This window comes from Dermacentor albipictus, chromosome 2, assembly GCF_038994185.2.
Source record: "Dermacentor albipictus isolate Rhodes 1998 colony chromosome 2, USDA_Dalb.pri_finalv2, whole genome shotgun sequence".
Classification (NCBI taxonomy): domain Eukaryota; kingdom Metazoa; phylum Arthropoda; class Arachnida; order Ixodida; family Ixodidae; genus Dermacentor; species Dermacentor albipictus.
Window position 1 is genome coordinate 155,256,630 of NC_091822.1, and position 27,423 is coordinate 155,284,052.

Below are 27,423 nucleotides of genomic sequence, written 5' to 3' on the forward strand. Positions count from 1 at the left end.
AGGGCCCTTGCAAGGTGCATTGGCACCTAGTCCTGAAATAGTCGGCGCACTGGTCTTGGTTCAAGTAAACCATTCACTAAACAGTGGCTTTTGGTTACCACCGACAGTGCAAATGCAGCACCATTACTGGGCTTAGTTTTGTCCAAGAACCATGCCATGCACTAGCATTTGCAAAGCTTTGATTTATTGTCCTCGAGAAAAAACTGCTTGCATCATGTTTTTGAAACAATAACTTAAAATATATTTCGCTATTTACATGAAACGTGGTGGTAGAACATGAGCAAGTTCACTTCGGCTTTGGAGGCCACGCTAGGGCGATTTCGTTGTGAAGACTCTCTTGTATCCACTCCAGGTATTCCTTCAGCAGGTCTGCTCAGTTTCCATGCAAGGAGAAAAAGAACAGTTGCTGCTGAACACGATCATGTTTACTACAGATTCTGCATCAGCATTAAATTGAAGCAATTCAAAGAACAACTACTGACTGTCTGGGATCCATATGCACAATGCAATTTGCACATGCACAAAACTGTACTCAGCTTCGCCACCTATGTACAGTGCAGTAGAAGCTATAGGTATTGCCAACCAACCACAAAACAGAAGTAGCACTCGCCAATTGTTTGTCACTGATCACCCTCCGTGTGACATTCACTGAAAGGGAAGGATCACTGGCATACAATCAACTGTAGGCCTTCCTCTGAAATGCACAACTGGCTCTTGTTACCGATTGGCTCATGCAAGCCAATTGCATAAAGTTAGCGAGACTAAATATAGATCACTTGTTATTTATGCTGCTGAAAGAAGACAGAATAACGCCTGTATGGAAATGTTACTTCGCTCGACACTCCACCAGGAATCCGTGGAGGGCTGCACTGCCCCCCCCGGGAAAAAGTGGCAGCCAGTTTACTGTATAGCAGTTAAAAGCTCAATATCATGTTTCCTACGTCTGCCTGCTGATAAAAAGAAGCCTGCTTACAAAGTTGCGCTCTTTACTACGCTCTTTACAACGGACTTTCAGATATAATGGACCATATTTCAACCTTCGTTTGCTCTACATATTTTATTAGTGCAACAAAGTTTGCTTTTACTGTGCTACAATGGACGAAATTTGTGGCAATATTTGTCAAAATTGGGCATACAAAACGTCCTTTTGCTGTGTCGACATAAGCTGACAACTGACTTGCAAGGGTCAGCCGATGATCGCGGCTCAATACTGCACGCGAGGGAAGCGCGCCATCTTTTTTCACATGCGAGGCACAGGGGCAGACAAGGGAGACAGACGGCGCCGCAGGGGCGCTGTATCTAGCGATCTGCGATGTAGACAAAGTGTGCCCACAGCCAGTAGCTTCGTATGCGCTGTGCTTTTCATGTTTAGTTCACATTTAAGCGAGAGATAGCACAAAGGTCAATGCGCTCGCTGCTGGTACCACGCTTCCTCATTCCAACGTTTTGACAGCAACTTTCCACGGTCGTCGAGCGAGATGTGTTCATGTTTACCTGAGCTCGCGTGACCGTGCCCGCTAATTTAGTTTGTAGGCCAATATTCACAACTTTATACCGCTGATAAAACTACTATCCTTACTTCACATAGCTGTCTACTCATTTGCTATCGCAATCTATGCTTCGCCTCTCGGGTGAAACTGCGACTTTTTCGTTTGTTTGTTTTTTACTTTGGGCGTTCGTCACTCACTCTTAGCAATGATGTTGTTACACATTGCGACCAAAGTTTCGGAAGTGAGGCGTTTACGATATTACGGACTTCGGATAAAACGGACATTTTCGATCGGGTTATCAGGGTCCACTAGTAACGAGAGTCGACTTTATACATATTTTAAAACATGCACATGGACCTATGCGCCATTCTCAACCACTATAAAACCCCGACAAGGGGAGAGATCATAAAAAGACTGGTGAAGGCAATGCGCACCGCAGCCAATGTTCAAGAGGAAAGACCGAGATGCCTCGGCCATGCAGTGTGAAGAGACAAACTAAATTCGCAAGGAGAAGCAAATGATGAGCCGTTTTCAGTGGCAAAAGAAAATGACATGTGAAAAGGAAGTCACAGAATAGTACTGAGTTGAGGTCTTGCAGCCAAGGAACTGAGGGTGCAGTAGAAGAAGGCTGTTAAATACAGCAACCCTATGCACAAATGGGAAGCGGCTCATGCGAGCAAAGAAGTTGGCAAGTGGGAAGAATTGTTCCAATAACTTGCGGCACATCATTAACTTGACACATTGGTGCAACCAAGGGAATTCCAGAGTTATGAAATAGAGAGCTCACAGAAAAAAATAAAAAGCGGGTTAAGAAAATGTGGTAGAAATGTGTCTTCCATGTTTAAACCTTGCAAAGAGAATGGAAATGCTCAAACATGCCTGCGGACCAATGTTTGTCTAGTTAACTCAAACTATTGTTTTTCACAACAGTCACTGCTTTAGTGAATGTTATGCATTTTTTAATGCTAGGTAGCCATCCTACTAGTATATGTTGAATGTAATGCCACACATGCAGTCTTGATCATCACTGATAACAATCTAATCAAAATTTTCTAAGCATGACTGAAGCACATGTACATAGTATAGAAACAGTCAAACACACTTGAATATGGCATCTATCAATACTGTATCTTCACTGAGTTCGACTTGCTATAACTCAAGCATGCTTAAGTTTGTCAACTTTATGAAGGTGTAAGATAAGCTACAGAAAATGTTTTTTGAGGGTTGTACTGGTATATAATATGTTTTGAGGGTCAGTGAGGCTTCACTGTAATTATCACTGAGGCATAGGTAATGATGGAGGAGATTATATGGAAGCGGTACGTAAATGACGGGTTGCTCACACTTTGGCTCTCTGTCCCACAAGTCGTGCAACTTGTGTCTCGAGTCAGCAGACTGGGAAACAAGGGCCTGCAGTAGGTGTTCGGTCCGGGGCTGCAACCTGGAGACAAACGCAAGGACAGAAGTCCACAATTCAACAATACACACAGCAGTACCGATCACACTATTTTTAGATGCGGGACCCTTCCCGGTGGCAAATGCGGAAACACAAACCACAGCAGGGAGAAAGCATGCCTGGCACAAGTGCAAAGGTCACCTTCAGAGTGCAAGAGCTGCCCTGGCTCTTGTCATACAACTCGGGTAACAGCGGAGAGGGGCACCTATTTGAGACAACCCTCTAAATAAAAGCAAGAGTGGAAAAAAAAAAATAAACCAGGCCTCTGAAATGGGCCAGCTGCTTCAAAGGTTAATGAAATGAAAAGAGCAGTGGTAGCAACATGATGGAGGGAATTTGATCACAGATACATCATCAAGCTTTGCTCTTTGGCAGAGCTGAATATGGGAGTAGTCATTCAACTATCACTGCCTTGAAGATGTTGGGAGATGCTATAAGACAAACACTAATGAAGTGAGCTGGGCAATGCTCTGTGGCTGCCCCACTTCCCCTGCATCTATTATGCATGGTCTAGTTTGGCTCCTTGAAAATAGTGATGAATAATTTCTCAAGCAAACTATTCACTGCAGGTCTGTTATGCTGTTGAGCACTCTGATAATCCTCATTACAGCAGTTTGTCTAGTGTGTAAGGGGCAAGTGAAATTGATTACATTTTATACAGTGCAAATGCACAGGGTGCTCCCAATTAGAGAAGCATAAATTCAACAAACCAGAGTAAACTACTGTTCTCAAATTTCTGGTCTGCTATGTTGTCTATACATGCAACCGTTCCTGATTAGGTATGTTTTTTTACATGCACTAGCGGCAGCACCAACAGATCAAGGACGAAAAGGTCTGCAGGTTCTCTACTTTTGCAAAACCTAGCCTAGGTGCAGCATAGCACCCTCTCACTGCTGTCCAACACTGCAAACTATTGGCGACTGAACTGACCGTGCCCAACTCTTGATCATAGTGATGGGCGGCGATAGGAGCAGTTTGCTGTACTTCTTGAAAAAGGGAAGTACGTCTCCTTGGAGTAGGAACCGTGCGAACCACCGGAACTTGTCAAGGCCTTCGGGGAATTCCTGTTCCACAGCCTCCATCTGCCATGTGTGGGGTCCTGTAAGAGGCACACGCGCAGCCATATAACGCTGGTGCATAGCAAGCAGTAAAGGAACGGACTATCGCACTGAAGGCAGGTGTGACCCGTTTCGCCACTGCACGAATTATGTACTGCAGTCATGCGTGGCATGTGTCTTGCTCAAAACAATATATAATTTGCATTAGATTAGACATTGCATAGGATGAAAATGACACTAACTCACACATTACCGTTAGTTGCATAGCATTTAATCAATCACCTAGCATAGATTCCAACAGGCTTGTCTTACATTACGCCCATTTGCATTACCAAATCTAGTGCCCATGATTAGCGTTGAAAGTAAGGAGTCGATTGAAACGTCCATTATCAAGTTAATCGATAAAAAGCCATTTAAAATAGTTAGGTGATATCTATCAAATAATTATATGATAATTATGAAAAGTATATAAGCTGCTTGAATTAAGCAGCACTCTTCCTTTGCCAAGCCTATTTCATAATCCTTGTTACAGCTGTTCTGTGTTGTTCATCGGTGGTCAACAGCTGGACAGGCCCAGGGCTTTTAATTACAAGACATTCATTTTTGCCATTCAGTCCCACACAACAAATTATCAGGAAAGTTTTTTTCACAAAATTCGCAGTCCAAGTGGTAACAGTGCGATACTGTTTTTAATAGCAGCTATAACAAGACTGGAGACCATTAAGATCACACAGTTTCATTTCTGACTGCAATATCAATAAAGTACAAAATGTTTTAAGCTGGTAGGTACTGGCAGGTTAGTACCATTGACGTCCACTTTAAACAATAAAATTTGCTTGAGGCATTGTGTGGGACACTCTCCAATACTTGGGTGGTACACAAAGACCAACAAAATTAAAGCGATAACAAAATGAGAAACTGGTATAAAACTGGTTTGTTTTGCATACATTCTTTCACACAAAGACACTGTTTCAGATCATAAAGGTAGACCAGGCTTGTAAGTAGACATATCGCAAGAAATAGTGCAGATCAAACAAGGACCGAAGAAGGACACAATGCACGTACCACACGTAAGACGCATTCAATTCGTGTTTTCATTGCGCTATTCCTCGCAATAGGTTGAACCAACAAAGCCGAATTAATACTATATTATAAACAGAGTATGATGCATCTGCAATGCTACATTTAACACACAAACAAGTTTATCAGTTGAGGTTCAACACTTCTAGCTCTCCTTTATTTGGAGCAGCAATAAAAGTCTGTGGACTAAGGACAGTTATCTGAAGTTGGCAACATAAGAAAAACGCCACGATTCGAGTTCTCACCAAACGTTGAGGTCACGGAGCAGAGGAGCTTGTCTTTCTTGCGGTCATAGCGTGGCGGTGGATCTTCCAAAGGAGATGAGAACGTGCAGTACTTTGGTGCGTAAACAGGCAGCCACTCGGGTTCGACTTCTGCAACCACTGAAACACGTAATAGTAGAAAAATAAGAATGCATCTATTTAGTGCATGTGATGACTACATGCGGAGTTCGGTACAGCCACCTTATTAGAGTGTATCAAGGTACACCGATGCAGCAATTGGCAGCCCCTATTGACTCCAAGTCGAACATTAAAGGGGCCCCAAAACACTTTTTGAGCACATCAAGAAATCTTGCCGACCTGTTAACAAGGCTCCTGTGAACATGTGAGCCAAATATTATTGCACTACATGCAGTAGGGAATTTCCAATCTCGTCTCGGAAGCAGTGAACAGACACTTGCTCTCGTATCCGCAATGTCATCATAGAAAGCTGATCAAAAGCAGTTGGCTGACCAATTCTATGTGGTGATTTCATGATAGATTTCGAGAACATGCTCAGTAATACATAACTGCCAATTGTGAGTTAAACAAATGAAAATTATTTATCTCCGCAATCTCAAAAAGACAAAAATAATTTCATCTTAGCAGTGCATGTAGCTGCGTCTGCTGCACGTGACCTTTGAGATTGCAGCGGCGTGTTGCATAGCATAGTCTACTGTGGCCTCCACAGGGTGCCGCGACGAGCCCTTTTGCCACCACGACACTAAACTTTGGCTAGGGTTTTGCCCTCTTGGCTTCTCTGCTGTGTAGCTTCTAGTATGCCAGTGGAGACAAAAAGAGAGAAAAAGCCGGGTATCAGTGCCATAGCTCCACTTAAGGTTGAACAATTTTTAAAAATTCACTGACGATTACGATACTCCCTAATGCAAAATTTGAGTGCAGCCCTATACGCATTTTCATGTCTCGACACATTAACTCGCACGGGCAATCTGTCTTGTGCGGCACATTGCAAATGGAGCAAAGTGTGGCACGACTGCCTTGCTAATTAGAAGATCGCGAGAGGCAGCGTGTGGGTGACGCATGCGCGCGATTCATAGCAGCCGCCGCCGACAGAGTTTCCAGACAACACGCTCTACTCTGGCATCACCTCGTGGCCATCGTCACCACAGAGCCAGTCTTGCACTGCATTACACTTTTGTTCTCACACTTTCGCCCTACCCTCTTCCTCCGATTTCCACCTCGTTGTTAACTGCACCATCCTCCTCCTCTTTCCTCCTTACATGCTCTTCATCTGCTCTTCATCTACATCTGCCACTGCGCTCCACATTCTCTCTTTCATCCTTCATGTGTTACGCCAACACAGACGCCTGCTGCAGGAATGGGCGCCTAAGAGCTGCAGCCTAAATAATTTCGCGGCATGAGATTGATGGAACAACATATTTTAATAGTGAGGACACTCTACGATTAGTTAGAAATGTGTTTTAGGGCCCCTTTAATGTTTGCATAGATTGTGATCTTTTACAAAAGCATGTACAGTCAAACCTCCTTACAACGAAACAGGATATGATGAAGTAGGCGAAATTGCTCTTGAAATCCTCATAGAGATCATATTGCAGTATGTGCAATAATGGATATAACAAAGTAATTCTGGCTACCCCTTCAACTTTGTTATAACAAGGTTTTAGTGTGCTGCTAATGGCAATAACAGAGGAGGTCCTAAGGTAGACTTTTGGGGCAAGTCTTCTCCACGAAATGCACAGTACAGTAGTCTAACCTAACCTATGCAAAACCTAAAAGAATTGGCAAAAAAAAAAAAGAAAACATGAACACAATATAGCATGAGTAGCCGGTATCATCAGCTGCAGACGCTAGCACTCCATGAATGCAAAATATATAGTGTATATATACAGGGTGTTTCAGCTAACTTTAGCCAGAGTTTAAAAATATGCCGATGCACTTTCAGATGACGTGACATAATGCATGTTGCTCACTTTTGTATGTGGTATGTCAGGCTATTTTTTGTATTTTGCTTAATCAGATACTTAGATTAATTAACCAACTTCTGAACCTACGAAGCTAGGAAAATATTTCCAATTAGAAAGTTGCAGAGCAGCTTGCAAAATGTCTGAATAAACAGTTTCTCTTTCTATCTATTAAGTATTAGTGTTTTTCAGCTTACTGCGGATACCTGCGAAATGTAAAAAAACACCGCGTGACATGGCTGCTTCCAAATCGTGATTGTACTGCTCCCAAGCATTCCGTGCACAAACAAACATAGGATTTAGCCTTGCTAGATGCTGCGTTCATTTGTATTCGGACAGTTCAGGAGCACTTCAATCACGGCGCGCAAGCACGTATGTCACGTGGTATGTTTTTGTATTTCGCGGACATCCGCAGTAAGCTGAAAAACACTACAGTCGAACCCGACTATATCGAACCCGTTTACATCGAATTATTCCATATATCGAACAATTTCTGGACACGGTATAGTTACAATGAGTATATATAGCAAAAATTACGCATACATCGAACAAAACTAGTAGCGACTCCCTATATATCGAACGTCAAACGGCGAAAAGTGCCCCCGGAAGTTGGCTTTCCCTCGCGGTGAAGGGAAAACCCGGCGGCGCGGCTCCATCCAACCGCTCTCCCTACGTGACTGCGCTACCTCGGAGCCGCCGACACCACCCTACAAAAAAATGATCCTGGCCCGTCCGCCCGCAGCGCTTGCTCCGACAGCCAATCAGAGGCTCTTGTGCCCTCGTCGTGCAAGGTGGCGAAAGTGCTAGTTGTCTCGCTGCTTATCTGATTCATTGTGTGCGCGTTCTCCCGCAGTGTTGGCGTGATGAGGCGGCAGAATTCGCCTTTCATCGTGAAGCTCGAAATAATAAACCGGGTCGAACGCGGTGACAAGTCGGATGTCCCCGCAGCGTGCAAGATTTCGAGGAGCACTCTCAGCACGATCTTGAAGAATAAGGGGGAGATTAGGGCTAAAGCGGCTGAACTCACGACCCGGTGCCTGTGGCGCCCAACGCGTACGCGCGGCCGTGTACGAGTGGTTCATCCGAAATTGCTTAAGCCGTACCGACTTCCGCGTGCTCGGTGATGACTGTAAATTCTGATTAATGCGATGAAGCCGTTGTCGTTGCCGAAGTTTGGAGCGAGGTGTCAGAATTTCCGGAAGCTGTTGACAAATCAACGGTGGACGAGTTTGTGAGCGCAAATGATGGTGTTGCGACCACAGGAGAGCCCGGAAACAAAGACTACATTGCCGGCATCGTGCCGAGCACAAGTGAAAATGGGCACAACGAGGAAAGCAACGACCGTCTTTGGCCCACATCCTCCGAAGCGATTGGTGCGCTCGCACTAGTCCGGTGCTTCTGCGCGAAGGCGGAATGTTGCGGCCTCAGCTGCTCCGACTCCTTAGACAACGTGGGGAAGTGCGTGCCTCGCACGCAGCGAAATTGCCCAAGCAGAAGAAAATGCAGGTCTATTTCGTGCGAAACGAAGCTAGTTTCATCAATAAAGTGATTTCATAAATGGTATGTGCTTTTATGGCATCCAATTATTTAGCAGGCTTATATCGAATTATGCTCTATATCGAACTGATAGGCGTTTTTTTGCGAGTTCGATATAGCCGGGTTCGACTGTAATACTTAATGGATATAAAGTTAGAAACTGTCTAATCTGACGTTTTGCAAAGTGCTCTACAACTTTCTAGTTCGAATCTTGCCATGTTGTCCCTGTAAACTTCTTAATCTCATCCGCGCACCTAACTTTCCGCCGTCCCCTCCTTCGCTTCCCTTCTCTTGGAAACCAGTCCATAGCACTTGATGACCATCGATTATCCTCCCTCCTCATTACATGCCCTGCCCATGCCCATTTCTTAATAAAGTTATTCTAAGTGTGTTCCTAATCATGTGCGACAGGTTATTTCTGTAACAATTTAGTGTTATTTTATGCTCCTAAAGAGCACCACTCAGACCGACCAAAGACAATTGATCAAAGACAGTCGTTTACTTTTTTTTTATAATATCACATATCCTATCCCCTTACTGCTTGTTCCTATCTCTAAAAGCCATGTGAAATAGCACAAGCATTTGGTTCAAGGTGCTCTCGCATGTGGCTGTGCTCACCTCGCATAAACATCTTGGTTGTCTCAAAGATCTCCTGGTAGAGAACAAATGGCGGCTGCTTGCTGCTCAGCACCGAGTTGGGATGGATGAATACGGGGCCATCTACTTCCATGCTCTGCAAGGCAAAAGTGAAGTGTTAAAAAAAAAAAAAACACTGAGAAGAAAAGAAAAAGTACAAAAAAACAATGCCTGCATAGTTCCTACACAGGGCGCCAACGGTAGCCATAGCCGGCGAAAACTTTTGTTTGTGCTCAATGAACCATTTTCGTAATTGTAGAGCTGACCGTCCTGCGAGGCAGTTTGCCAAACCAATGGTGGCATTGCCATTTTCACAATAACTGGTAGTACAGTTTCCTTGTCTTGTGACATGAAAAAAAGTAGATGTCGTGCTTGTGATGAAACCTTTCGGCAAAGATAAGCCCCATCATGTGCAGCCAGCATTTCATCTTTACTTGCAGCACGCCCAATGCCTCCTCTAGGTGGGCAAATGTCCAGTGCAAAGAAGCACACTTGCAAATTTGCACGAGGCTCAAATGAGTAATAAAACAATGCATTTCTGCAGAGCTCATTGTTACACGGGAGCCATCAACAAAGCTTTTTAGCTGTGCACACAGCTGTTTGTGCTACAATTTGCGTAGCTCACCTTGTAGGCATTCTTTGCAATGGCGTTTTCCGTCTGACTGCACCTCTCTTCATCCGTGATTTTCCTATACGACAAAAGGAGATAGGGAGGAAAAAAAATTTGATTATGGGGTTTTACGTGCCAAAACCACTTTCTGCTTATGAGGCACGCTGTAATACGGGACTCCGGAAATTTCAACCACCTGGGGTTCTTTAATGTGCACACAAATCTAAGTACACGGGTGTTTTCGCATTTCGCCCCCATCCAAATACGGCCGCCGTGGCCGAGATTTGATCCCGCAACCTTGTGCTCAGCAGCCCAACACCATAGCCACTGAGCAACCACGGCGGGTGATGGAGGAAAAGTGGAAGAGCTCGAATATGAAGATAAACAAAATGCCTAGGTAATGTGAGAAAGTTAAGTCACCCCTCTTCTTTTAATAATTAACAAACTCCCACAATAGCTTTTCATTACACAGTATATTGAAAAAGAATTGCACTGAATCCTCATGGCACAATAGACTCCCCTTCTAAAACCAACATGAAGAGATCTTGAAAAGCCATTAGTCTTATCAAAGTTCAGCTCAAGAGAAGTACCATGAACATATAGCAAACAAAAAAATATTCCTGAACTCTCCATCTTATCAGAGAATTCGGCTTAGCAGAGTTCATCTTAAAGGCTGTCTGTCTCAATAAATATGTGTGCTTTTCTTCCTGAAGGTTTATGCATGCTATCACCTTTTCTAGCATGTATAAGAAGCACCTCAGAAACAAGTTGCAGAGGGCAATGTTGTCTCATAGCAGTCAAAGGTCACTCAGAGATTTTCACACTTATTGATTTACGAAATAAGTTTGGCTAAGGCCACTTGAGTATAGGTCAGAAACAATAGAAAGTTTCTTTTATCATCGAAGTTTTAAGTCCAGTTTAAGTTTAAGGTCCAGAAATTTAAGGGTCCAGAGATAGTCATGCCACATACTTGGCAATGTGGTCACTGAAGCCCATGACCAGAACCTGACGAATGAGCTTCGCCTGCAGGTCTGTTGGTGGCTCCATGGCTGGGTCGACTGACAGGTTCAGGTTGGGAATGAGTAGGTTCACTGAATAAAGCACAAAGGAAGAAAAATGCAGACGCTGCGATAAATCCCTAATCCCTAGATTTTATCGTAATTTATTCTCTTTGCACTAGCTGCTTCTTTGCTGATCCTGCAGAGTGGGTATTTGCTATTAGAAAAAAGAAGTACTAGTACTATAACTGCTAGTATGACTACTGATACTACTACTACTACTACTACTACTACTACTACTACTACTACTACTACTACTACTACTACTACACTACTACTACTACTACTACTACTACTACTACTACTACTACTACTACTACTACTACTACTACTACTACTGCCTACAGCAGTTTGCAAGGACATGACAACATGACAAATGGGGTGAGTATTAGCAACTGTTATGTATACAGCAGAACTACTAATCGAAAAATCCACATCAGGATACTATACATTTCTGGTACTCACGTAAGACATGCAAATTTGCTGCAGCCATGAACATGAATTACCAAACAATGCGGCCACCACACAATGAAAAATCAACAAAAGGCAGATAATAATATTTGTTAAAAAATGGCTGTGGCTTAGGTAAGGTTAAGCCCAGGATGCGAAGCATACTAGCCTTTATTTTAGTTGTTGAACCACTGTTTAGCCTGGTGAACTGCTGTTGCTTGGCTATATTTGGTTCGGCTAGACGAAGAAACAACTCATGCATTACTGCTTCGCCTTCAAGAGTGGAACGCGACAGCGTTCCCGTCGACCCGCCAAGGGGTGTAAGACAATGGGCTACAGGGCAGCGACTACGCGCCCCGCATTGGACGCGGTGAGCGTCGAGCAAAGCAGCGTTCGGCGCGGCAACGAAATGTGCGCCTGAGCAAGAGACGCACGCCTTAGAAACAGCTCGTTTCTAAGGCAACACCGCATTCACTAGAGGCGCTTTTGTACCGCTTTGAAGCATCGTACTCGTGGCTCAGTGGTAGCGTCTCCGTCCCACACTCCGGAGACCCTGGTTCGATTCCCACCCAGCCCGTCTTGCAAGAGTTGAGCCAAAGCCACTTCTCCTCTATCGTGACGTCACGGTGTCACGTGGTTTCATGGCGACACCGCCGCGCCTGAGGAGCTGGGTTGAGCTCTCGTAATATGCTTCGCATAAAAAGCAGAACACTTATCACAGGGATTATAAAACGTAAAGAAAGATATTGTTTTACATACTGCTAGAATATACTCCACCCCAATCTTTACTTGTAGTAAAAAGCACCTCATACAGACATATTGGTGGGCAGGCAATTTCACATTGACAGAAAGATTCAGCATTTTTGTCAATGCCACAGCGGCACTACAGAAGAGACTAAGGAAACGAGCATTAAAAAAGAAAAAGAAGATGTGACACATGCCTGTACATTTAGGATTCAAAGGATACCCATTGAAGAGCAAGTATGCCACAAAGTCCAAAGTAAAATACGTCCAGATACTTTTAAGACGCCAAACATGTCTCTACTTCTACGGTTCAAAGGAAACCCAATGATGAGCAAGTGTGCTGGCAAGTCCAAAGTAAAAGACATACACTCATTTGTGAGCTGTATGCGAAGCTTCCTGATCTCCACCATCGCCTTGTAACGCAGACCGTGGCTCTCACAGAACCCAGCCGTGCAGCCGACAAACTCGGATGCGCCAACCGCTTTCAGCAACACCATGACATCCCCAAGCGCTAGAGAATGACCCTGTGCAAAGACAACAGATCAGTAGTGGTAAGTCAGAAGAATATGAGGACCCAAGGGGCACAATTTCTTGTAAGTCTCAACTACACAATATAGTCACAGTTTTGCCCAATGGGCAAAGCATTGATAGCGATAGCAAAGCATTAAACTACACAAATTATCAGGCATATAAATTGTAGTGCACATTCACTTACTAATTAAATTAGCAAATAGAATGTAACACAGCCATAGGCAAACGTGAACAGATCTAACTCGGTGACAATGAACACACGCTCTCGCAACATTAGCATGATGAAGAGCACCATCAGCGGGGAATGAACGCTTGGTGTCTCTCACGTCACGGCGCCTTGGAAACTTAGGATTACGTGATCTTCAATACTAGGTGCGTGCAGCACAGCACACATGAAGCCATCAGCCATCTCGGCTCACTCTTAAACTTTTCACCAGCCCGCAGACTACCTCCTAGATATGGCGTGTAGACCACATATGCGCTCAGCCATGCAGACAGCCCTGCAGAGCCATAGCTGTGCTTTGAAGTGGAGGTGCGCACGCTCTACTCCCCTAGAGCGCACATTAGCACGTGACCTCCAACATTGGGCGTGCACATTGAGCCACCATTCCTCTTGGTTTGAGTGAGATTTGAGAGTGAATTTCGGACACCCTACAGAGCTTAAAATTCCGGTTTTTGCCACCACACATTGGTAGTACGGATAGGCAGCGGCACCACAAAAATCGCGCAGGTCCAAAAAAAATCAGGTGTATGAAAAATCCAATCGGCAAATGCATTTGACATCTTGAGGCACATGCAAAATAAAATTTGCTTTGCTATAACCCGATACCGTGTTGGATCTCAAATTGATTATTTCATTATAGCAGGATAATACTAATAAGCCATGGCCAACCAAATATTATATCTGCTTTGTTATATCCAATAATTTGTTATATCGGTGTTCCCTATATCAAGGTTCGATTGTTTTATTTTGCCTCTGCTCCTTCCCACCTCTTGAATTGATGGTAGGCATTGGAAAAATAAAGAGAGAGAGAGAAAGAATGAAGTTAAAGGGGGTGGGTGTCCTACATGCGGCTCTGGAGGTACTAAAAATCCCTTTAGTATCATGCCTTCTAACCCGTGAACATTAAAATTAGTAAAAATCCTGTCGACATGACAAAGAGGGGAGGTGGCAGCAGATAGCATGCACTTATTTTCTTTTTAGTTTGTCCTGAGCACAGACTTTTTGTGGGATACATACACACTTTATTTAGGATGATTTGCCTCAAAGTGCAGCATACAAGCACGAGCAGCAAACTATAGAAATGCCAGAGCATTAAACCAACATTTTGTTTTTGGATCACAGTGACATATTCCGTGACTCTGCTGCTGCAGCTTCTGCCTGCTTCAGGAACTTGTATGAATAAACTTGAAGCAAGTACCGCCCTAACATATGGCATCTTGCAATGACGCACTAGGGTGACAATGGTAACATACACTTCTCTTTCTTGTACGCCTTTCTTGCAATCTTGTGATGCCCAATCCTTCAACACCTATAAAACATTTTCACAAACAGAAACCTTTTCGTAAAGCTCTACAGAACTTTAGTAAAATCTCAGAACAAGCCCAAATTCGTAAAGCTTAGGGAAAAGTTTGGGAGAGTTGGTAGGCATGCATTATGAATGCCTGTGTGTTCATGCAAATACACCAGTCCAATGTTAGAATGTATGAATACTGATGTGCAACACAGTTATCAATGCAGTACTGTCGACAGCGAAAGCAAGAACTCCTATCAATCAAGAGCTACCGCAGCGGAACCACAAGGTTCAACATCATTTACACAATAAAACACACCACATTATTTTTAAACCCAGTAAGCAACATGGGCAATTCAGTCAACAAACGCAGGTATGGCAAAATGTGCTTACCTGTCCTGCCCACATTTCTCGAACTTTCTTCCACTTTGCTTGTTTATCCTGTGAAGGAAAAACAAAAAGCTCAGGGTGTATAGATCATTTTGCAGCTTGATGGTCACACATGAAAATTTTATTCCTTTTTTTCTAACAAGTACAAATGCAGTTTCACTCAGAAGACTGCTGGTTGTGTTTCAGTTCACGCATGTGTTGAGTGATACAGCCACACAGCTTCCATTTGAATAAAGAGCAGGATGAATTTTATTTGTTTGTTCATTTATTTGTTAATGTAGACTCTGAGTTCAAACAAGCAGTGGCAGGCAGCAAGTCAAGAGAAAACACGCAATACAATGTTTGTCTCACTTATAAGCCAACAAATTGAATGAAAGCAGAAAGCAGAAGTCAAATTCAATAAGCTAGAGAAAAAAAGAAATGTCATAGCAACACAAGCCCTCCCACACACTGTAGTCAAACAACAACATACTTACTTGTTGCCTTCTGCAGAGGCGAACCCCATGGAAACAATCACACCACCACCACCACCAACAGCAAGATGTCGCAGTTTCGCCCAAAAGGCGAAGCATTGATTGCAATAGCAAATTATTAGACAGCTATACGAAGCAAGGATAGCAGTTTCGTTGGCCGTATAAACTCGTAAACATTTGAATACTAAATAAATTAACAAGCACGGTGTCACACACGTACAGGCAAACATGAACCCTTCTCACTCAATGATTGCGGACACTCGCTGTCAAAGCAGTGGCAGGAAAAAGAGCGGCAGCAGCAGCGTGCGAATAGCCCTTCATGCTGCCTCTCACTTCAATGCGAACTAAGCAGCGAGAACACAGTGCATACCAAGCTATCGGCCCACGGCCCGCCGAGACTCTGTACCCACCGCTGATCGCTTCCACATGGCCACGCTCGGCCATGCCACACACTGCTGCCATCAAAGTAGAATGCCCGCCTTCCCTGTCTTGCGTGCGATGGAAAATGGCACACTTCTTCCTCGCCTCCTTCCCTTGCACGTGCGAGATCGAGCCATCATCTTTCTGGGTTCACCTTCGCATGCCTTCACTCGCACCCACAACATACGGCGCATGGTTGCAATGTTATTGCGCTTTCAACTTTATATGGAACATCACAATGCGACGGCAGAATTGCACCTGGAGCATCAATATCATTGATATCACAATAAAAACAATATACCTGCTTGTCACCTTCTGTAGAGGAGAATCCCATGGAGATGAACACTTCCTGTACAGTCATGGCAGCCACCACAGCGATGATGTAAGGCAGCAGACCATGTTGATGTGACAGGGCCAGCATCTTAGCATAGCGGGGGCTCACAGGAAAGCACGACATGGCACGCCCCAGGGGCGTAATTCGTGCACTCCACTCCCCTGGAAGGCACAACAAATATAGGAGTCGGAAATGACGCAAACTGCTTGGAATCTGGAAGTGCTGAAGTGGGGTGCCAAAAGTGGCAATAAGTGGAGGAATAAGGAGAAGAAGATAGAAAGTGGAGATCAGCATGTGCAACTAAGGAATCATGACACATGCTTGAAAATTCACACAGCTTTCAGGGACTTCTACAACGAATACCTGAAACCTTCCATGCCTGCTTCATGGGCAATGGAAAAACAAGCAAACAGACTCCTTTTGTGCCCCACTGCACACGTGAGATGAAGAGCCATAGTGCAACACAGTTACAGGAAACAGAGCTCGTGCAGATTCCACGTGAGCCCTGTTTGCCATTCTAACAAGAAGAGTGCAATGTCATCTGTAACCCTGAAAGAAACACTACCATGCATTTATGCTACGAGAAGGAAATGAAACAAGCATACACTTAGGCAGATCCTTGAAACGTGTTGGCTTGGGAAGCTCTTCCAGAGCGCCCATGAGGACCAGCTTCTTTTCAGCAGCCTGAAAAACAGGAGAGTGCCGTTGTGAATACATCTCAAACATAAAGAAAAGCACCGCAAAATGCAACTGACTATGACAATTTACCTTGAGAGCTTCCTTATCAGGTGGTGAGGGGTAGGGGAAATTCACAACCTTGTCTATGTTCATTGCCTGTCAATGTAAGAAGCAAGCATTATAAAATCAGTTATGTACTATGTGAAAACCCATCTTTCACACAATAGCACATGGTGACTATGCAACACCTGTGTTTCCTTTTGGCGATACAGAATGTTCAAGAATCATTCGTCGCAGATAGCCACTTCAGCTGGATTACTTGAAGAGGCAGACATCAATCACATACCAAACCACAATCAATAACTAGCTTACCTACAAAAACCACTAATTAACACTGCTAATTCACAAATTCAGGAGACATGCTTCTTAAGACTGTGGAAACGAAGATCCTCAGTGCTATCTGAGCATATCAGTGCTAACAGAGCATTTGTGATTTGTTACACAAGTGATATACAAGCCTCCAAGAAATCCACCTGAAGAGGAGGAATTGTACTATGGGCCATGATATATATTTTTTAAATCTGTAAAACCTAAAAACAAACATTTACTCCATCTACATATAGTCTACTCTTGTTACAACGGACCCTGATAATCCAACAAAAGATGTCCGTTGTATCCGAAGTTCGAAACGCCTCACTTCCAACACATTCGTTGCAATATCTAACAACATTATTGCAAAGAGTGAGTGACGAACTTCCAAAGTAAAAAACAAACAAAGTCGCAGTTTTATGGAAGCATCGATTGCAATAGCAAATTAAGCAAGATAAGCGTGGCAGCAGCAAGAGTGAGCCCTTAACATATTGACTGTGCGCGATAGACACAACTAGCCACTCAACAATGATAAACAATCATACCAAAACGCTGGTAGTTGCATCTTGTTTATGCAGCAAAACATAAATAAAAGCAAACTTGTACAGAGCATTCGATTTATGTCACTTTGTTTTCTCAAAGAACACAATGTCAACCCATCCTGAAGATTCAGTAGCTGTAGAGCCGAAGCCATCGCAAGGCATCTGTATTATAATACAAAGATTGTGCAGAAATGTTTAAGTTACCAACTACAAGACGTCCAGCGCAGCATCCCCGAGGTGCAGATGGCTACCGATGTGTGACGCAAGGAACACACGGGAGATGCTGTGACCAGTTTAGTAGAGGTTTGTGATGTGTTTGGTATTGGTTGCCTATTGAATATCTTGCGTGTACTATAATTGTTAATACAGAAATGATGCCATGGCACAACACCCATTTCAACATGGTTTAGTAACTTTTAAGGCTAAGACATAAAAATACCTGAAGGAAATGATTAGTCTTCATCGAAATGTGCAAAATACAAAGAGAATAAAGATATTAAACGAAAAAGAAGGAATATATATATATATATATATATATATATATATATATATATATATATATATATATATATATATATATTTATATATCAATTTCACGTAAACTTTTTCAGCAATAGGTGTGCTTGCCTGCGGGCATTCCCAGCACAGCTCTGAAGTTGAGCTTCAGCCCAAGATACCTAGGCTTTGCGTAGAACTTGTGCAGACAGTCCTCAACCAATGTGAAACAGATGTACATTGCATTTCCTCTACGTTAACTGTGTGATACCAATGCTGCCATGGATTACACCGGTCTTTCTTCTTTCTTCTCTGACTGCGTTTTCAAAAAGATGAGTCACCCACTCAACTTCTTCCTATTTGTCCTCCCTTCCTGGCCTAGTCCGATACAAATGGTGCTCACTGCCTATTATTCATTGTTGGCCCATGACATTTAACCAAGGACTCCATACTCAAAACTGAAACTATGCAGAAAAAAATATATATATATACTCTTGTTACAATGGACCCTGATAATCCAACAAAAGACGTCCGTTGCATCCAAAGTCCGTAATATCCGGAACGCCTCCCTTCCAACACTTTCGTTGCAATATCTAACATTATTGCAAAGAGTGAGTGACGAACTTCCAATGTGAAAAACAAAGCCGCAGTAACATCCGAAAGGTGAAGCATCGATTGCGATAGCAAATTAAGCAAGATAAGCGCGGCAGCAGCAGTGAGCGAACTGACCTTCGTGCTGTCTCTCGCTTCAATGCGAACTAAACGTTATGCATACGAAGCTACCGGCACTGGGCGCACTTTGTCCACATTGCAGATTGCTTTGAAGATGAGGGCCATGCGGGCGTGCATTTTGTTTGGATCGCTTTCAAGATATGGCGCCCGCACGGTCCACTCTTTGTCCACATCGCAGATGGCTTTCAGTGTACGGCGCCTGTGCGGGCACGCACTTTGTCCACATTGGAGATCGCTTTCAAGAGACGGCGCCCGCGCAGGTGCGCACTTTGTCCAGATCAGAGATTGCTTTCAAGATAGCCCACGCGAGCGAGCACTTTGTCCACATCGCAGATGGCTTTCAAGATACGGCGGCCGCGCAGTAAGCGGCAGCCGCCATAGTAGAACCCCCTCTCTCTCGCCTCGCCCACGAAAGAAGACGGCGCGTTTCTGCCCTGCCTTCCTCCCTTGTGCGAGCGAAATTAAGCTGCGATCGTCTACTGGCCCTCGCAAGTCGGTTGTATGCAGGTCCATTGTAACAAGCATAGACTGTACGCACACGCACACACACACAAACACACACACATAAATCAAGAAAAAGTGCTGTAGGTCCAGTGCATAGGCAGTTGAAGAAACAAAGAGGCACACTTATGAAAATTGCATGTTTAATGGTTTAATGTTTTGGCCGTGCAAAGGCCATGCCACGGCTGAAACGTTAAACCATTAAACAGGCAATTTCCTTAAGTGTGCCCCTTCGTTTCTTCAACTACACAAACACACACACGCACACACACACACACATTGGTTGGTTGCCTATAGCCGATACTCGTCTATAAAGGGTCGTGACCAACCGCAATCATTCAATTCAGAGAATGGCGAAAAAACAAACCTTCATTTGCAGGACAAGGTCCTCGACGGGTCTTCGAGTTATTTCAGGTGGCGTGAATTTCTGGAATTCATCGTTGAACACTGCTGATGAGTACAACCTTGGGTGAAAAGAGAAGGAAAGATAAAAACAGGGAGACACGAAGCTTTTTCAGGTTTTGTGCTCTGGCTGCGACAAACTAGAAATGCATTGAGGGGGGATACGGGTTTGCTGACCTGTAGCAATGGCCAGGGCATGTTCTGCCCGCTCGGCCTGCCCTCTGGTCTGCAGACGCTTTTGAGACCCAGGATATGAGGAAAGCAGATATTCCGGTCACCTTGTCGTAGACGCGCATTTTCACCTGGAAAAGGTATTGCACACTCGACTTATTCGAGAGTGACCATTCTACACACAAGACAAGCACCAACAATGTGAGTGAATTCTGAAAAACAAGACTGATTAGTTCATCTCTGCAACGTAAGGAGAAACATCCACATGAGCTCAATTTCTGTCAGAACAATTCACTTGAAACTTCAGTTGCAAACTTTTTGAATGGCACCTATGCCTAGGAAAGCCTGTACACAGACCATGAGGATATCTTCTTAAAACACAAAAGAGCTTTGGGGCTTTTGTAGCAACAATAAAAAAGAAGAAGAAATAACTTGATTCCAAGGCATGCAAACCATTAACCACAACGACTGTGCAGCATAAACTTGGGATGTAGAGGGTAAGCAGCAAAAAACACTTTGAATAAACTACTTATTGTGATACGAAACTAGAGCTAGATATGTCAGTGAACCCTGTCTCAGTAATTGTGAACAACAAAGGAGTCAAGCAAATGCAAAACATTGCCTGCATTTATGTACAAAAATAAGCAGCTGCAAGGCAGAAATACTGCATGCAAGGCTAAGCAGTTTTACGTAAAGGCAGATTTCAACTGATTTCCTCATCGCTATCGAGGAGTCAAACATTAAAATCACTAAATAAATATAATGAAATGAAGACTAATGCAGACAAATGAAAAAGAACAGGAGGTAGGGGGGGGGGGGGCACGTGTGGTTGGCCCAATGATGAGAAAATTAATCTTTACATTTCAGCTTTCCTACAACAGTTTGAGGAAAATTTTCATGACTGAAAAAGTTGCAAACAGTGACTAAGAGGCATCTTGTACATCTGTGACAACACTGAATGTGTTGACTAGTACCAAGTGAGAAAAATCAAAACGTACACATAAATAAACAAACAAGCAGATGAACAGACAGACAGCCAAACAAACAAACAAGTTTCAGGCTGTATAACTCTGACCAGCACATTCTTGCTTGCGCTTTCCCACCGAGTGCTCCACGTTAGCAGTAAAAGCCTACCCTTTTAAACAAATTTTCTTTTTGCTTGCAGAGAGCTTCGAGCAGAAGCCGACACACATATTTTCTTAAGCTGTCAATTTCACTTGGCTGTTTTCCTGGACGTGGCTCATTTTACTAAACAGTTATAGTTTTCTGAGATGCTCAACAATCACCAGTCTATATATTCCCCATCTTCAAGGTCCCTATACTCCACTACACCACTACAATTGAAATTCGATTTAACGAAGTGATGAACATGCTTGAATTATTTCGTTAAATAGGGAAGTTTGCAAAATCGAGAAATGAATTTTTCGGTCCATCAAAATATAAAATTGTAATGTAGCGACATGCAAAAGCTACTGCGGCATCATATTTGCCGCTAATCCAGCAATCTATTGGATAAACTATGAAATAACGAAAGCAACCACTGCCGCCCCTACCGAGGCGGTGTTGGGTCTGCAGTTCCATGCATGGGGGCCAGCGTGCAGCCTCATCAAAATAAAGCTAGGGCCGCGGCTGGGCACCTAGATGTTTTAACGCATAGTACACGATAGTACGATAGTGCATTGCTCGAAGAAAAATACGTCTGTGTCAAAATTAGAAAGACTTCGTTAAATTGAGTTTGCCCAAGTTAGTTTCACTAATTCGGGTTGATGACAACATTCAACTCTGTAGGTACCTGCTGGGGAATGGAAATTTCTTTGTTAGATTGTGAACTTCGTAAAATATGGCTTCGTTAGATCGAGTATTTTGGAGGCCATTGGCATATTACATGCGCTGCGTCCACACCACCAGAGCAACACATACATAAACATCGATTTAATGAAATTTTTGCTATTTCTAAAAAATCTCCACGGCATGAAAGGAAATGTTAAATAGGTGCAGACAGAAAAAACAGTTAGCAAGTGCAAAATTAGCAGACAATAATTTCCAAGATCTTGCCTTGCCAGAATCGACGACATATTTAACGTTTGGAATGGTCAGGGATGTTTCACCAACATTGGTTGCAACAACACACAGCCGGGTGCCTTCTGGTGGGGCTTGAAACACCTGCGAACATCAGAAGTGCTATTGTTAAGAAAACCACGACAATGAGAACGTCACAAGAGCAAATCAATATTTGCTTGAGGAAATGCATTTGCAAATGGAATATTACAAACGCTTTCATATCTTTTCACAAACCCAATTTCTTTCAGTTTGCACAAAAAATGTTTGCCTTGCCAACTGTCGCCAGTTAGACATGACAAAGTGACAATAACAAAAACAGTTTTCATAGCAGTAAAGCAAGACACCGCATGCATGAAAACTTCGACACACTGTATCGTAAACAAGCTCGGCGCATGCGAAGGCAGATGAAGATGTTTTCAAGGTGAAAGCAGAGACTCAAGTACTCTAAAGTGCACGCACATCTCTAATACAATAAACACTACAATTAGAGAGGTCGCTTTTTATCTTAAACACCAAGAAACAGCTAGAGTGAACATTTATTATGCAATTCAGAGTAGGTGCCCCCTATTTTTCAACATCCTAGGCACAATGACATTGGTGGAAACTGTGAGAAATTTAATTAAGGAAACAGCAAGGAACAAACCTTGGCCTGCTTTTCTGAGGGAAGCAAGGAGAATAGAGGAAGAACCGTAAGTGGCTGAACATTCTTATTTGGAGCAACTTCCTCCATGAGGTCATCCTCTTCAGAGGAGGAAAGATCCCCATCCTCTCGATCATTGTCTTTTACAAGTTCTTCAAGCTGCCCTTCGTCTAAGGGTACCACAGAATAGCTGCAATGATAACAAAAAGCGAGATATGGCATCACAGAGAAGTGGTAATACCCTGTTTGACTTGCAACCAAGAACACATGGGCAAGTATGCCATATGAATGGACTAATGGCAGCCACTTCCTTGGACTGATTCGAGCCTTTAGTGCAACAGACAAGGACCAGAAGTCGACATGAAATACACCGAGTACAACGCTTGTGTGTTCCATGTCTACTTCTTGTCTTGTTGTGTGCTAGAAGCTTCAATCATCTTGGGCCAATATGCCCAAACAGCCACTTTGGTCAACTAACTTGTAGGCATGGACGAACCATTCATTGGTAACATTAACAACTGGGTTGCAGCATTTGCCACTGCTCAACAGGAATTGTAGTTCTGATGGCAATAAAACAGAATTAGGCTGAATTATGCTTTTGATTCTTGGAAAACAAAACTTAAGATGTTTTGTCTGAAGAAAAAATAACTTAAAATGACATACCTATATACCTTGCTAGTGTTACTCACATCACTTTGCAAAAACTTTATGCAACACACTTTCATGACCTCAGAGTTCGCACAAACCCATTGGGGCAATTTCGCCAAAAGAATGTTTCCATTCACTTTAAGGTATTCCCCTCATCAGGTCTGTGTACTGGAAACAGATAAGTGCGGTATATAGATCAGACAGTGATGATCATGTCTGAAAAGCATTACACTTACGTGTGATGCAGAAACAGCTGAAATTAAGAAAAGAGCACCCTTTATTTTGCGCAGGAGCTGCTCAGTCCACCAGATGATTTTACATAAGCGGCACTTCAGCATCGCATGCTCATAGTGCGCAAACAGCCAACAGCTATGCAAACTACTTGCAGATTCCCGTGAAATATTGAGATGGTTTTGTGTAAACCATCTCCTAAATGCTCCATGCAAAAAGGAGGACCATGAAATGAAGGTAGGGGGTCACATGTCAGAGGTCCTGACCAAAAATTTTGCAGATCCAACAGACATTTTGGAATCTACGTGAAAGGAAGCTTTCGTGAAGCGGTTAATTAAATGCTCTTAACCTGTTGACATTCTGCATTACGTTTGGCAGCACAGCGATTGCGTGGCTGCCCAGCGAATTAGCATGACATGGAAATTCCCACCAGCGAACCACATGATCTACGTGACTGTGGATTACACCGTCTCTGGGATCAGCCCAGGCACTACCTACAGGACGAGCACAGCTTATTCTGCAAGAATCTGACTAAGCAGACGTGCCAAACCCCAGAAAAGAAGGCACAGAAAGCTTCGCTTTAATAAAGAAATATGCGTGAAAGTGTACATGTGTTGCAGTGAAAATATTTAAGAACCGTTTGTTCTTTTGCTGCGAAATTCTTTAGAGAATGAGACCTGTCTCCAACACATCCGTGGCAGTATTACAAATAGAGCTATGTGTAAGACAATTCGGTATACGAGTGCTGTCCCCGTGTGCAAGCTATTAGGCAAGAAACCAGCATCCAGCCACTCGAGCGTACGTTTACCGAGCAGGGCAAGCCGCCGAGCCAGGGAGCGCCCGTGACCGAATGGTCACATACCACGAAATTTCACTCCACTACAGAGAGCAATGACTCCACTTAAAGCCCCTCCATCCAGGTGCCACTGACGCTTTCTTAAGTAGCGACAACCTTTGTTGTGCACCGCCTTTTCCCCTCACACCAAATCCGGTTCCGGCATGTCCAGTTTAAAAATTTCCGGTTTCAGGGTTTCTGCTTCCTAGAGTTGTGCTGCAGGAATTTCCACTTTCACTGCTGTTAGACGATGTTGAGAGGGCCGCGTGTGCTTGGAAGAACTGTGGCAGTCACGATAAGAAGAATGCAAAGGGGACAAGCTGTTGTATTCCGCTGAAGTAGTAGTTCGCGGTCGCTGTTTTCCAAATGCACGAAAAACGGCAGTGGTCTCCAAGCGCCCAGGCACTACATTCCCCTGTACGTTGTCGCTCGTGGCACAACCCGTCGCAGGTTGATGCGAAGCCGCGAACACGAGCTGATCGCTGGTTACAATAGGCGGTGGTTCTTGGATGGAATCGCATTCACAGTTTAAACCGCAGCTGGTGCAATTAAAGCCTCTCCATCGATGCGAAAGTAAACAACGCTAAAAAACATAGCGTCACTTTCACTCCAAACAGGAAGCTGCAGCTACGTAAGTTCCGCTTGGCGCCGGAAGCTAAGGGGGTGAGTGGGAGAAGAGCATGGAGGAGGAGGGCAGGCTGGCGATACTTAACCTGGTCGGCGGAAACGTGTATGGAGGGGCTTTAACTCCACTATCCTCCGCCTCACAAATCACTCACTAAATTAGAGTAGGTGACGTGGTGCCAGCTACAATCTCGCACTTTTCTCTCCTCCGCCCTTTTAGCACTAATACACCCAGGGCTGTTCTCTCCAGAGTGTACCTTACGCGGAGCCCCAAGAGCTGACTTTCATCACATACTGTACATATGCTCTGAGTTCCAGCCGCCATCAGAATGTCAACTCACTGACCTCGAGCGATGGGAGGTCGCGGTGTCCAGCTCCGACCCAGCTGTCCAAAAGCAGCTGGTGGGCTGGGCTTCGGAAGTTGCCGGACGTCACCGACTGCCGACCACTTCAAGAGACCAAGGGCCAACCCGGGAATAGCTTAAGATATGGCTCAATATTTATTAAAGTTTATCACCACCATCACCACCAGCACCCACCGGAAGCAGCTACGGTCAACAACGTCTGGGAGGGTTCGCGTAGAAAGTGTGGCTTTAAAATAGAGGCGAGCCATTGGCTCCAGTATGAAGACAACGGTTAGAGGACTGTCACTTGAAGGTGTTGGTCAAGGCTATGGGAGAGAGCCTCTGTTGTGATGCGGGTAGCACATCCCTTGTGCCGTGGCCTCTGAACATTTTATATTTTCACATGGTGGTGACGTTGAAGAACACAGTAGCAATACTGTGAAAGACAAAACTAACTTTTATTGGGCGAACCTGTGCCCACAAAAACAGGCTAAATTTATAGCACAACGATAGCGGCGAACACGGACAGCGATCGTCGAAAATCTGATCAGCGGGTCAAGCGCGTCGGCTTTTATACAGCAGTCATCGAATGTTCCAGACTAATCGTTGGGACCCGCATGCCTTCTACAAAGTTCTACACCATTCACGTCAAGCGATGAAATCAGATAACACAAGGTTCGGCGACAACAGACAGCGGATAGAAGCATCGATAACTTTCCAGAAACTTCGGATACATGCAGACGCGTTCCGCGCTGTGCGATAACATTTGTTAGGTGGCGAAACGTGGTCGCCCGATAAATATAAGTAGACGTGTCAATATGCTTCTAGCTCATTAGCTTCACACCACAGAACACTCCTGGGGTAGCGCCTTGCAACATAACGTGTACAAGCGAAATTTCCTGCACAGCCTGGGTGAGAGGCCCTTTAAATGACATCTCGGTATGCCTTGAAACATCAGGGCAATAGAACAGCTGATCTGACTTCGATTACAACATGTGGACACTCACTCGTCCAAATTGACACCCTTGGTCTTTGCCTCAGCTGTTGGAGGAGCTTCAATGCCTCTGGCTTCTTTATCCTCGCTGGAACCTTGGTTTGGATCTCCCTGGTCCTGACCGTGAAACCTGGAATTTTCAGGAAACCGTTTCTTTAGTTTCCGGCATAAAGTCAGGACCTCTTGCTGTCCCGTGACAAAGACTAGGATGCCTCCTTCGGGCAACTGTTGGTGAATCTTGCACACCTGCGAAATAAAAAAATAAAAATAATAATAATAAATAAATAATACCATATTTACTCGCATAATGATTGCACTTTTCTGTCAAAAAAAGAAAAGTAGCAAATTCAGGGGTGCGATCATTACGCGGGTTAAATTTCTCGCAAAAAGAATTTTATTTTTTCGGACGTGGTGTAAGTGAAGAATCTGATCTTTGGAGTGACCTGTCGGAGGAGTCTTTCAAGAAAGAAAAGTCATCTTGGTGCATTAGACGTTTCAAGATTTTTGAGTGATCTTTAAATATACATTGTTTATTATATAGTTGTCTTTCTTATGTTGAATTTCAATGGCAGAGTCGGAGCAAGTTTTTCTGCTCGTTTCGGAGCAAGTTTCTTCCAATGACAGAGTGAGGGCGGGAGTAAGGTGTTCCAATGAGAGAGTCAGAGGCGATTCCGAGCGGGAGTCACTCCGTGGAGCAGAAAAAGATGCTCCGCCAAAATCGGCGGAGTGAACCGGAACTCTGCGTGACGTATTTCCTTTACTACGTTTGTCTGCTGGGAGGCGCCACCAGTCATGACTCGCGAGAAAGCAAAAGCTGCTGCACGCTTGGCGAGATATCCATTCCGCACTTTTAAAAAACAACAGGTGAAGGGCGCTGAAGAGACAAGTGACCAGTGCGGCAGTGCTGGGAGCAAACAGGGGAAGGAAATGACAACACGCAAGGCATCCTGGGTAACTCGGAGATAGAAGTTCCGCTTCCGCCTTGCTCCAGCAGCGCAGGTTGTGTTCCACTCGTGGATTTGGAGGCGTTGCTCGATGCCAGAGTCGAGTGCTCGCTCGCGGAGTCCGTCGGCTGCTCCGACTCCGCCATTGGAATTCAACATTACATGAAATCTTCTTAACAAACAAAACCTGTCGCATAAAAATCTAAACACACAAACAAAGAAAAATATC

The 27,423-nt window shown here is 44.1% G+C and overlaps 1 protein-coding gene across 1 annotated transcript in view; it reads right to left on the minus strand.

The window, feature by feature from the left end:
• Positions 1-217: 217 nt before the first annotated feature.
• The window catches only part of kz (putative ATP-dependent RNA helicase kurz), a 42,027-nt gene continuing 14,821 nt past the window's right edge, over positions 218-27,423 (minus strand). Inside the window, exons 10-26 of the mRNA XM_065448567.1 lie at positions 26,264-26,496; positions 22,578-22,764; positions 21,929-22,036; positions 19,880-20,004; positions 19,668-19,764; positions 16,752-16,817; positions 16,589-16,667; positions 15,951-16,144; positions 14,760-14,807; positions 12,689-12,845; positions 11,040-11,160; positions 10,085-10,148; positions 9,442-9,556; positions 5,330-5,467; positions 3,877-4,045; positions 2,834-2,931; positions 218-369 (exon numbers count right to left, since the gene is read on the minus strand). Of these exons, the coding sequence (XP_065304639.1) occupies positions 287-369; positions 2,834-2,931; positions 3,877-4,045; positions 5,330-5,467; positions 9,442-9,556; positions 10,085-10,148; positions 11,040-11,160; positions 12,689-12,845; positions 14,760-14,807; positions 15,951-16,144; positions 16,589-16,667; positions 16,752-16,817; positions 19,668-19,764; positions 19,880-20,004; positions 21,929-22,036; positions 22,578-22,764; positions 26,264-26,496 (2,082 nt within the window). The 3' untranslated portion in view covers positions 218-286. The remainder of the gene's footprint in view (positions 370-2,833; positions 2,932-3,876; positions 4,046-5,329; positions 5,468-9,441; positions 9,557-10,084; positions 10,149-11,039; positions 11,161-12,688; positions 12,846-14,759; positions 14,808-15,950; positions 16,145-16,588; positions 16,668-16,751; positions 16,818-19,667; positions 19,765-19,879; positions 20,005-21,928; positions 22,037-22,577; positions 22,765-26,263; positions 26,497-27,423) is intronic.